General features: G+C 51.6%; 1 protein-coding gene across 1 annotated transcript in view; it reads left to right on the top strand.

The window, feature by feature from the left end:
• DHRSX (dehydrogenase/reductase X-linked) overlaps positions 1-12,283 on the top strand; it is a 36,180-nt gene extending 23,897 nt beyond the window's left edge. Inside the window, exons 4-7 of the mRNA XM_036311148.1 lie at positions 5,913-6,014; positions 7,737-7,944; positions 10,887-11,094; positions 11,815-12,283. Coding sequence (XP_036167041.1) covers positions 5,913-6,014; positions 7,737-7,944; positions 10,887-11,094; positions 11,815-12,018 — 722 coding nt within the window. The 3' untranslated portion in view covers positions 12,019-12,283. The remainder of the gene's footprint in view (positions 1-5,912; positions 6,015-7,736; positions 7,945-10,886; positions 11,095-11,814) is intronic.
• Positions 12,284-12,702: the final 419 nt, after the last annotated feature.

Below are 12,702 nucleotides of genomic sequence, written 5' to 3'. Positions count from 1 at the left end.
GAACCAGGAGGTCCTGGGTTCGATTCCCGGTCAAGGGCACACGCCCGGGTTGCAGGCTCCATCCCCAGTAGGGGGTGTGCAGGAGGCAGCCGATCCATGATTCTCTCTCTCTCCCTGTCCCTTCTTCTCTCTGAAATGAATAAAAAAATATATATATATTTTTAAATTAATTCAGCTACACAAAGAGAAGACACACACACACACACAGACACAGACACAGACACACAGACACCAGGCTCTTGAGACAAAATGCATACAAAAGGGGAAGAGAATGAATTTCCTGATTTCTTCTCTCTCTCTCTCTCTGTCTGTCTGTCTCTCTCTCTCTGTCTCTCTCCGACACAACCTGGGTTTCTTTGCTCAAAGCCAATTCATCTCCGTTTCCCGGCAAACGGGATCCCAGATGTAGGCCATATCGTGAGCAGGTGTTATGCGCCACCATCACATGCTCCTCGTCGAGAAAACCCACAGGGAGAGGCAGAGGGTGACTCAGCGAGGCGCCTCCTGCAATTTAAACCTCTCTGAGCGACAGGGCGATTGCATTCCAGACAGAACAGGACGGGGGACACAGCCCTGAGCCAGGGGGGAGGCAGAGGGGGGCATCCCAGGAGGAGGCAGGATGGAGAAGAATAGTCACAGCTGCTTGTTTCAGTGAGTCAGAGGCACCTTGAGTCCCTTGGGGAATGTCCCCCCCACACACAGAGCCCAAATCGTGACCCAGAGTCTGAAACCCATTAGTCAATGGAGCCAAATATCAACAGGACGACGATTGAAATCTCTTTTGAGATTTCGAAAGATATTGGGATGTCACTCAATTGATTGGCCCCAAATTTTTTAAAACTCTATAGGCAGGTACGTTGTGATTCACTGAATGAGGGGACTCCTAAGGCTTAGGAAGAGCCACGCTCCAGGGGGCCAGAGAGCCGCCGGTGGCTCGCGAGCCGCGGTTGGCCGACCACGGAGTCCCAGACCATCTAGCCGGGCTGTCGGCTGCGAGGATATCGGAGTGGACACGCTGTCCTTCTGTGAAAATCCGGCCCCAGATTCCGGGGGGAGAGTCAGTCGGCGAAGACTCAGAGCAGGAATGTGTCACGGAAAAAAAAAAAAAATCTGCCGGGCCCCGGCCGGTGTGGCTCAGTGGGTAGCGCGTCGGCCCACAGACCAAAGGGTCCCGGGTTCGATTACAGGTCAAGGGCATGTGCCGGGATTACAGGCTCCTCCCCGGCCCGGGCCCTGGTCGGGGCGCATGCACGAGGCAGCCCATCGAGGTGTCTCTCTCCCATCAATGTTTCTCTCTGTCTCGCCCTCTCTCTCTCTAAAAATCAATGGGAAAATATCGCTGGTAATAGAAGAAATTCCGTGATTTGCAGATTCTTAATCTTTGCCATACGAGGACGCCAGTGAAATGACTGACACCCCCTCTTTGCCCTAGAAGAGAAGCCAATCAAGGGACTGACACCCCAACATCTTTGTCATATAAGGGGCCCGTCATTTGAGTGACATCCCAATATCATTGCCATCTTACAGACCCAATCAATGGAGTGAAATCTCATCTTTGCCATATAAGAGACCCAATCAGCCCTAGCCAGTGTGGCTCAGTGGGTAGAGCGTCGGCCTGTGGACTGAAGGGTCCCGGGTTCGATTCCGGTCAAGGGCATGGACCTTGGTTGCGGGCACATCCCCAGTGGGGGGTGTGCAGGAGGCAGCTGATTGATGTTTCTCTCTCATCGATGTTTCTAACTCTCTATCCCTCTCCCTTCCTCTCTGTAAAAAATCAATAAAATATATTTTAAAAAAGAGACCCAATCAATTGAGTGACATCCCAATATCTTTCCATATAAGGACCCCAATCAATTGAGTGACATCCCAATATCTTTCCCATATAAGGACCCCAATCAATTGAGTGACATCGCAATATCTTTCCCATATAAGGACCCCAATCAATTGAGTGACATTCCAATATCTTTCCATATAAGGACCCCAATCAATTGAGTGTCATCCCAATATCTTTGCCTTGTAAGGACCCCAATCAATTGAGTGACATTCCAATATCTTTGCCATATAAGGACCCCAATCAATTGAGTGTCATCCCAATATCTTTCCATATAAGGAGCCCAATCAATTGAGTGACATCCCAATACCTTTCCATATAAGGACCCCAATCAATTGACTGACATCCCAATATCTTTGCCTTATAAGGACCCCAATCAATTGAGTGACATCCCAATATCTTTCCATATAAGGACCCCAATCAATTGAGTGACAGCCCAATATCTTTCCCATATAAGGACCCCAATCAATTGAGTGACATCCCAATATCTTTCCATATAAGGACCCCAATCAACTGAGTGTCATCCCAATATCTTTCCATATAAGGACCCCAATCAATTGAGTGACATCCCAATATCTTTCCCATAAAGGAGCCCAATCAATTGAGTGACATCCCAATATCTTTCCATATAAGGACCCCTATCAATTGAGTGACATCCCAATATCTTTCCATAGAAGGACCCCAATCAATTGAGTGACATCCCAATATCTTTCCATAGAAGGACCCCAATCAATTGAGTGACATCCCAATATCTTTCCATATAAGGACCCCTATCAATTGAGTGACATCCCAATATCTTTCCATATAAGGACCCCAATCAATTGAGTGTCATCCCAATATCTTTCCATATAAGGACCCCAATCAATTGAGTGACATCCCAATGTCTTTCCATATAAGGACCCCAATCAATTGAGTGACATCCCAATATCTTTCCATATAAGGACCCCAATCAATTGAGTGACATCCCAATATCTTTCCCATATAAGGACCCCAATCAATTGATTGACATCCCAATATCTTTCCATATAAGGACCCCTATCAATTGAGTGACATCCCAATATCTATCCATATAAGGACCCCAATCAATTGAGTGTCATCCCAATATCTTTCCATATAAGGACCCCAATCAATTGAGTGACATCCCAATGTCTTTCCATATAAGGACCCCAATCAATTGAGTGACATCCCAATATCTTTCCCATATAAGGACCCCAATCAATTGATTGACATCCCAATATCTTTCCATATAAGGACCCCAATCAATTGAGTGACATCCCAATATCTTTCCCATATAAGGACCCAATCAATTGACTGACATCCCAATATCTTTCCCATATTAGGACCCCAAGCAATTGATTGACATCCCAATATCTTTCCATATAAGGACCCCAATCAATTGAGTGACATCCCAATATCTTTCCCTTATAAGGACCCCAATCAATTGATTGACATCCCAATATCTTTCCATATAAGGACCCCAATCAATTGAGTGACATCCCAATATCTTTCCATATAAGGAGCCCAATCAATTGAATGACATCCCAATATCTTTGCCTTATAAGGAGCCCAATCAATTGAGTGACATCCCAATATCTTTCCATAGAAGGACCCCAATCAATTGAGTGACATCCCAATATCTTTCCATAGAAGGACCCCAATCAATTGAGTGACATCCCAATATCTTTCCATAGAAGGACCCCAATCAATTGAGTGACATCCCAATATCTTTCCATATAAGGACCCCAATCAATTGAGTGACATCCCAATATCTTTCCATAGAAGGACCCCAATCAATTGAGTGACATCCCAATGTCTTTCCATATAAGGACCCCAATCAATTGAGTGACAGCCCAATGTCTTTCCATATAAGGACCCCAATCAATTGAGTGACATCCCAATGTCTTTCCATATAAGGACCCCAATCAATTGAGTGACATCCCAATATCTTTCCCATATAAGGACCCCAATCAATTGATTGACATCCCAATATCTTTCCATATAAGGACCCCAATCAATCGAGTGACAGCCCAATATCTTTCCATATAAGGACCCCAATCAATCGAGTGACAGCCCAATATCTTTCCATATAAGGAGCCCAATCAATTGATTGACATCCCAATATCTTTCCATATAAGGACCCCAATCAATTGAGTGACATCCCAATATCTTTCCATATAAGGACCCCAATCAATCGAGTGACAGCCCAATATCTTTCCATATAAGGACCCCAATCAATCGAGTGACAGCCCAATATCTTTCCATATAAGGAGCCCAATCAATTGAGTGACATCCCAATATCTTTCCATATAAGGACCCCAATCAATTGAGTGTCATCCCAATATCTTTCCATATAAGGAGCCCAATCAATTGAGTGACATCCCAATATCTTTCCATATAAGGACCCCAATCAATTGAGTGACATCCCAATATCTTTCCATATAAGGTCCCCAATCAATTGAGTGTCATCCCAATATCTTTCCATATAAGGACCCCAATCAATTGAGTGTCATCCCAATATCTTTCCCATATAAGGACCCCAATCAATTGAGCGACAGCCCAATGTCTTTCCATATAAGGACCCCAATCAATTGAGTGACATCCCAATATCTTTCCATATAAGGACCCCAATCAATTGAGTGACAGCCCAATATCTTTCCATATAAGGACCCCAATCAATTGAGTGTCATCCCAATATCTTTCCATATAAGGACCCCAATCAATTGAGTGACATCCCAATATCTTTCCATATAAGGACCCCAATCAATTGAGTGTCATCCCAATATCTTTCCATATAAGGACCCCAATCAATTGAGTGTCATCCCAATATCTTTCCCATATAAGGACCCCAATCAATTGAGTGACATCCCAATGTCTTTCCATATAAGGACCCCAATCAATTGAGTGACATCCCAATATCTTTCCATATAAGGACCCCAATCAATTGAGTGACATCCCAATATCTTTCCATATAAGGACCCCAATCAATTGAGTGTCATCCCAATATCTTTCCATATAAGGACCCCAATCAATTGAGTGACATCCCAATATCTTTCCATATAAGGACCCCAATCAATTGAGTGACATCCCAATATCTTTCCATATAAGGACCCCAATCAATTGAGTGTCATCCCAATATCTTTCCATATAAGGACCCCAATCAATTGAGTGACATCCCAATATCTTTCCATATAAGGACCCCAATCAATTGAGTGTCATCCCAATATCTTTCCATATAAGGACCCCAATCAATTGAGTGACATCCCAATATCTTTCCATATAAGGACCCCAATCAATTGAGTGACATCCCAATATCTTTCCATATAAGGACCCCAATCAATTGAGTGACATCCCAATATCTTTGCCATATAAGGACCCCAATCAATTGAGTGACATACCAATATCTTTCCATAGAAGGACCCCAATCAATTGAGTGACATCCCAATATCTTTCCATATAAGGACCCCAATCAATTGAGTGACATCCCAATATCTTTCCATATAAGGACCCCAATCAGTCGAGTGACATCCCAATATCATTGCCTTATTAGAGACCCAATCAATGAAGTGAAATCTCGTCTTTGCCATATAAGAGACCTAATTGAGGGACTCACACCCCAACATCTTTGTCATATAAGGACCCCAATCAAGGGACCTACATCCCAATATCTTTGTCATATAAGAACCCCAAGCAATTGAGTGACATTGTTGTCATTCTAGCCCAGCGATTCTCAACCTGTGGGTCCTGGCCCCTTTGGGCGTTGAACGCCCCTTTCCCAGGGGTCGCCTAAGACCGTCGGAAAACACATCTATAATCACATATTGTTTTTGTGATTGATCACTGAGCTTTCATGGTGTTCCATGTGTCACCATGAAAATCCATCCTGCAGATCAGACGTTTCCATGACGATTCATAACAGCAGCCACATGACAGCGATGACGCAGCCACGAGAATAATGTTATGGTCGGGGGTCCCCACAGCATGGGGAGCTGTGTTCAAGGGCCGCGGCGTTAAGAACGTTGAGAACCCCTGGCCTAGCCCCTGGGGATGCTGGGAAGATAACCGGGCGTTCTCGTCTCTTCAGTGGAGTTCTCCTACTGCGACCTGGCGTCCATGCGGTCCATCCGGGAATTCGTCCTCACGTTCAAGGAGAAGAAATTGCCTCTCCACGTGCTGATCAACAATGGTGAGCTCTGACCAATCCCAGAGGTCGATTACTTTATTTTATTGACAAGAGGCCTGGTGCACGAATTCGTGCAAGGGAGGGGTCCGGCCGGCCGGCCCCAATCGGGCCGATGGGGCTGGGCTGGCAGCAGGGAGGGGCTGTGGGCAGCTGGCTGGCTGGCCCCATCCCCTGGTCGAACTCCCGGTCAAACTCCTAGTGGAAGGGACTATTTGCATATTAGCCTTTTATTATATAGGATTTTTAACAATATATTTTTATTGATTTCAGAGCGGAAGGATGAGAGAGAGAGACAGAGAGAGACAGAGAGAGAGAGAGAAGGATTGGTTGCCTCCTGCACGCCCCCTACCGGGGATCAAGCCCACAATCCGGGTATGTGCCCTGACTTGGAATCGAACCCTGAACCTTTGGTTCGTAAGTTGATGCACAACCACTGAGCAGCAGCGGCCGGGGCTAAACATTCCCTTAAAATAATATACAAAAAAATAAGCACCCTGGCTGGTTTGGCTCAGTGGATAGAGCATCAGACCTCGGACTGAAGGGTCCCGGGTTCGATTCCTGCCAAGGGCACATGCCCGGGTTGCAAGCTCAATCCCCAGTGAGGGGTGTGCAGGAGGCAGCCAATCAATGATTCTCTCTCATGATTGATGTTTCTAACTCTCCTTCTCTTTTCCTCTCTGAAATCAATAAATATATATTTTTTAAAAAAATCTATATATATAAAAGCCTAAACAACTGTTCAACCGTTGGACCAGTAGCTATGACGCGCACTGACCACCAGGGGGCCGACGCTCAATGCACAGTCATGGAAACAAGGAACAGACTGATGAATCTCAGAGGGAAGAGGCAGGGAGGGCTGGCCTGGCCTGCGGGGATCGGGCCGAAACCGGCTCTCCGACATCCCCCAAAGGTTCCCGGATTGTGAGAGGGCACAGACCAGGCTGAGGAACCCCACCGGTGCACGAATCTGTGCACCGGGCCTCTATCCTATATAATAAAAAGGTAATATGCAAATTGACCCTAACAGCAGAACGACTGGGAATGACTGGTCGCTGTGACACACACTGACCACCAGGGGGCAGACGCTCAATGCAGGAGCTGCCACCTGGTGGTCAGTGCGCTCCCACTGGGGGAGCTCTGCTCAGCCACAAGCCAGGCTGACGGCTGCCAGCACAGCGGTGGTGGTGGGAGCCTCTCCCGCCTCCTCAGCAGCGCTAAGGATGTCCGACTGCAGTTTAGGCCTGCGCCCCGCTGGCAAGTGGACATCCCCCAAGGGCTCCCGGGCTGCCAGAGGGATGTCTGACTGCCAGCTTAGGCCTGATCCCCCAGGGAGTGGGCCTAAGCCAGCAAGTGGACATCCCCCGAGGGCTGCCAGGCTGCCAGAGGGATGTCTGACTTCCAGCTTAGGCCCAATCCCCTGGGGAGGGGGCCTAAGCCAGCAAGTGGACACCTCCGAGGGGTCCCAGACTGTGAGAGGGCACAGGCCGGGCTGAGGGACCCCCCCAGGTGCACAAATTTTTGTGCACCGGGCCTCTAGTCTATAATAATAAAAGCATAAAATGCTAATTAGACCGGACGTCTTTCCGGGCGACCTTCCAGATGAACCCTGGGCAGCGAGGGAAGCCTGGATCCTGGTGTCTCCTGTGGAAGGTCCACCGATCCAGAGGGGACAGGCCTTCCTCACCCTGTCTCAGCTCACGCTCCCCCAATTCCCTGTGTCCCCAGCCGGCGTGATGATGGTCCCCCAGAGGCAGACGGAAGACGGGTTTGAGGAACACTTCGGCCTGAACTACCTGGGTCACTTCCTGCTCACCAACCTGCTCCTGGACACCCTGAGGGAGTCGGGGCGCCCTGGCCGCAGCGCCCGGGTGGTGAGCATGTCCTCGGCGACGCACTACGTCGGGGAGCTGGCCCTGGACGACCTTCAGGGCAGGTGGGTGCAGGGGGCAGGCCCCCGTCCATCCGTCCTGACAGCGATGCTGCAATTCAATGTCACCTGGCCCTGCAGACACTCTGACACTCCAGGCTCTGCCCTCCTGACCAGATCGATGGTCATTCATGTCATCAACCTTTTTCTTTGCTTTTTCTTTTTGTTTTTGTTCATCCTCACTGGCGGATATGTTCCCCAATCCTTGACATTTTTATTTTTAAAGTATATTTTTATTGATTTCAGAGAGGGAGGGAGAGCAAGAGAGAGACAGAAATATTGATGATGAGAGAGAATCACGGATCGGCTGCCTCCTGCACGCCCCCTCCTGGGGGGGTCGAGCCTGCAACCCGGGCCTGTGCCCTTGACTGGGACCCGTCGGTCGACAGGCTGACGCTCTATCCACTGAGCCAAACTGGCCAGGGCTTAAATATTTTTTATTGATTTCAGAGAGAAGAAGGGAGAGGGAGAGAGAGAGAAACATCCATGATGAGAGAGAATCATGGATCGGCCGCCTCCTGCACGCCCCCTACTGGGTGGGGATGGAGCCCGCAACTGGGGCCTGTGCCCTTGACCATAATCGAACCCGGGACGCTTTAGTCTGCAGGTCGATGCTCTATCCACTGAGCCAAACTGGCTAGGTCTCCGTTAACTTTTTAGAGTGAGGGGAGGAGAGAGAGAGAGAGAGAGAGAGAGAGAGAGAGAGAGAGAGAGAGAGAGAATCATTGATGTGAGACACATCAATCAGTTGCCCCCCCCCCCTGCACTCTGAACTCTGACCGGGAGCAGGGATTGAACCTGCACCCCAGGTATGTGGCCCTCAACGGGGAATTTGACCCCAAGACCCCTTGGTGCAGGGGCGGATGCTCTAACCACTGAGCCACACCAGCCAGGGCACACCACCCATTTTTTTGACGATCCCGCCGCCTGGTGATAATTATAACGACGGTATCGGCTCATTGGTTAACTGTTTTCCAATCCCACGTTGAAGCTCATTGCCCACAGCGGCCCGTTCAGCCTTCGTGGAAAGCCTTGCAGACCAACACGCTGATAATCGCCATCATCTCGCACGTGGCGAGGCTGAAGAATGCGCTTTGCCTCTGGTGTCTTCCGAGAGCTGTTAGGCAGTCATCCAACAGCCCGGGAAATGGGACGGCGGAATCGTTTAAAAACTCATTCACCTAGGCCCTGGCCGGCGTGGCTCAGTGGTTAGAGCATCGACCTGTGAACCAGGAGGTCCCGGGTTCGATTCTCGGTCAAGGGCACAGGCCCGGGTTGAGGGCTCCATCCCCAGTAGGGGGCGGGCAGGAGGCAGCCGGTCCATGATTCTCTCTCATCATCGATGTTTCTATCTCCCTTCTTCTCTCCCCAAAGTCAATGAACAAAATCCTATATAATAAAAGCCTAATATGCTAAGTGTCCAGTCGACCAGTCAGCCATTCAACCAATCAAAGCGTAATATGCTAATGATATGCTAAGGCCGGTCAACCACTCGCTATGACGTGCACTGACCACCAGGGGGCAGACACTCCAACCGGTAGGTGAGCTTGCTGCTGGGGTCCAGCCGATCGGGACTGAGCGAGACGGGCCGGACACGCCCTGGAGCCCTCCCATGGTCCTTCCCCGGCCCACATCGTGCACCCGTGGGGTCCCTCGGCCTGGCCTGCACCCTGTCGCAATCCAGGCTGAGGGATCCCCTTCCCAAGTGCACGGATTTCGTGCACCAAGCCTCTAGTATTAAAAATAAAAAATTAAAAGGACAGGAAACACCCCTTGGGAGTGCAGCAGGCGGTTGCAATGGACATGGGGAGGGGGAACGTCATAGCGACTGGTCGACCGGTCGACTGTCTGCCCCCTGGTGGTCAGTGCATGTCATAGCGACGGGTCGACCGGTCGACTGTCTGCCCCCTGGTGGTCAGTGCACGTCATAGCGACTGGTCGACCCGCCGACTGTCTGCCCCTGGTGGTCAGTGCACGTCATAGCGACTGGTCGACCGGCCGACTGTCTCCCCCCTGGTGGTCAGTGCACGTCATAGCGACTGGTCGACCGGCGGACTGTCTGCCCCCTGGTGGTCAGTGCACGTCACAGCGACTGGTCGACCGGCGGACTGTCTCCCCCCTGGTGGTCAGTGCACGTCATAGCGACTGGTCGACCGGCGGACTGTCTCCCCCCTGGTGGTCAGTGCACGTCATAGCGACTGGTCGACCGGCCGACTGTTTCCCCCCTGGTGGTCAGTGCACGTCATAGCGACTGGTCGACCGGCCGACTGTTTCCCCCCTGGTGGTCAGTGCACGTCATAGCGACTGGTCGACCGGTTGACTGTCTGCCCCTGGTGGTCAGTGCGTGTCATAGCGACTGGTCGACCGGTTGACTGTCTGCCCCCTGGTGGTCAGTGCGTGTCATAGCGACTGGTCGACCGGTCGACTGTCTGCCCCCTGGTGGTCAGTGCACGTCATAGCGACGGGTCGACCGGTCGACTGTCTGCCCCTGGTGGTCAGTGCGTGTCATAGCGACTGGTCGACCGGTCGACTGTCTGCCCCCTGGTGGTCAGTGCACGTCATAGCGACGGGTCGACCGGTCGACTGTCTGCCCCTGGTGGTCAGTGCACATCATAGCGACTGGTCGACCGTCTGCCCCCTGGTGGTCAGTGCACGTCACAGCGACTGGTCGACCGGCCGACTGTCTGCCCCTGGTGGTCAGTGCACATCATAGCGACTGGTCGACCGTCTGCCCCCTGGTGGTCAGTGCACGTCACAGCGACTGGTCGACTGTCTGCCCCCTGGTGGTCAGTGCACGTCACAGCGACTGGTCGACTGTCTGCCCCCTGGTGGTCAGTGCACGTCACAGCGAGCAGCTGAGCGGCCTTAGCGTGGGTAGGACGGAGGTTAGAACTCGGACTTGGCCAGGAACCGGCCGCGGGGCGACTCCTCCCCCTGGTCTCTCGTAGGGGCGGCTACTCCCCGCACGGCGCCTACGCCAGGAGCAAGCTGGCCCTGGTCCTCTTCACCTACCACCTCCAGGGGCTGCTGGCCGCCCAGGGCAGCCACGTGACCGCCAACGTGGCCGACCCCGGCGTGGTCGACACGGACCTCTACAAGCACGTGTTCTGGGGCACCCGTCTGGTCAAGAAGCTGTTCGGCTGGTTGTTCTTCAAGGTAAACGTCCGGCGAATCTTTATTATTATTATTATTATTATTATTATTATTATTATTATCTTTTAATTGAGAGGAAAAGAGAGAGAAACATCCATGAGGAGAGAGAATCATGGATCGGCCGCCTCCTGCACGCCCCCCACTGGGGATGTGCCCGCAACCCAGGTACATGCCCCTGACCGGGATTCGAACCCGGGACCCTTCAGTCCGCAGGCCGACGCTCTACCCACTGAGCCACACAAGACAGGGCAACATCATGAATTTATATACGCATCTGCTTATCAAAATGAACAAATGGCCTGGCCGGTGTGGCTCCGTGGTTCAGCATCGACCTAGGAACCAGGAGGTCACGGATTCGATTCCCGCTCAAGGGCACAGGCCCGGGTTGCGGGTTCGATGCCCAGTAGCGGCCATGCAGGAGGCGGCCGGTCCATGATCCTCTCTCATCGTGGATGTTCCTCTCTCTCTCTCTCTCTCTCTCTCCCTCTCCCTTCCTCTCTGACATCAATTAAAAATATTTTAAAAAATAAAAATAAAAATAAATGAACACAAACCCGCCCTCGACGTGGGGTCGGCGAGGTGGCCCACCCCCCAGCCTCCCACGTGGGTTGGTGGACCCAGGACGATGCTAAGTCTTACCCACCAGCAGGAACATGAGCTGAGGACCCCAATTCCTGCTCTGAGCACTGATGGCCTGCACCCCCCTCTTCCTCCTCCCCACAGACCCCCGACGAAGGAGCCTGGACCTCCATCTACGCAGCCGTCACCCCCGACCTGGAGGGGGTGGGCGGGCGCTACCTGTACAACGAGAAAGACTCCAGGTCCCTGGCCGTCACGTACGACCCACACCTGCAGCAAGAACTCTGGGCCAGGAGTTGCCAGATGACGGGCATCCGAGACCGGACACGGGACCCCTTCTCGGAATAGCTGCTCCCCCCGTCGACGGACTTTTTTGAGGGGGACAGGGCTGTGAGGGATCTCGGGTCTGCGTGTTTGACACCCGCCTGATCTCGGGGAGCCGTTCCCCAATAGCTTATGAGATGTGGGGGTGTCTTTCCCGGGAAGTCTCGCAGCCAAAGACACTCTGGGTGTCACCCCCTGAGACCGAAAGATTCTGCCTTAAATCTTTGGGTGACAAAGTGCCAAATTGTGACAGGTGCCCTGAACGATTAAACCCTTTTCCCTGAATGTACGAGAGCCCTGGTGGTCAGTGCACGTCATAGCGACTGGTCGACCGGTCGACTGTCTGCCCCTGGTGGTCAGTGCACGTCATAGCGACTGGTCGACAGTCTGCCCCCTGGTGGTCAGTGCACGTCATAGCGACTGGTCGACCAGTCGACTGTCTGCCCCCTGGTGGTCAGTGCACGTCATAGCGACTGGTCGACCAGTCGACTGTCTGCCCCCTGGTGGTCAGTGCACGTCATAGCGACTGATGGACCGGTCGACTGTCTGCCCCCTGGTGGTCAGTGCACGTCATAGCGACTGGTCGACCAGTCGACTGTCTGCCCCCTGGTGGTCAGTGCACGTCATAGCGACTGGTCGACCAGTTGACCGTCTGCCCCCTGGTGGTCAGTGCACGTCATAGCGACTGGTCAACCAGTCGACTGTCTG

This window comes from Myotis myotis, unplaced genomic scaffold, assembly GCF_014108235.1.
Source record: "Myotis myotis isolate mMyoMyo1 unplaced genomic scaffold, mMyoMyo1.p scaffold_m19_p_50, whole genome shotgun sequence".
Lineage (NCBI taxonomy): Eukaryota > Metazoa > Chordata > Mammalia > Chiroptera > Vespertilionidae > Myotis > Myotis myotis.
This window is presented reverse-complemented; position numbering and strand designations above follow the sequence as displayed.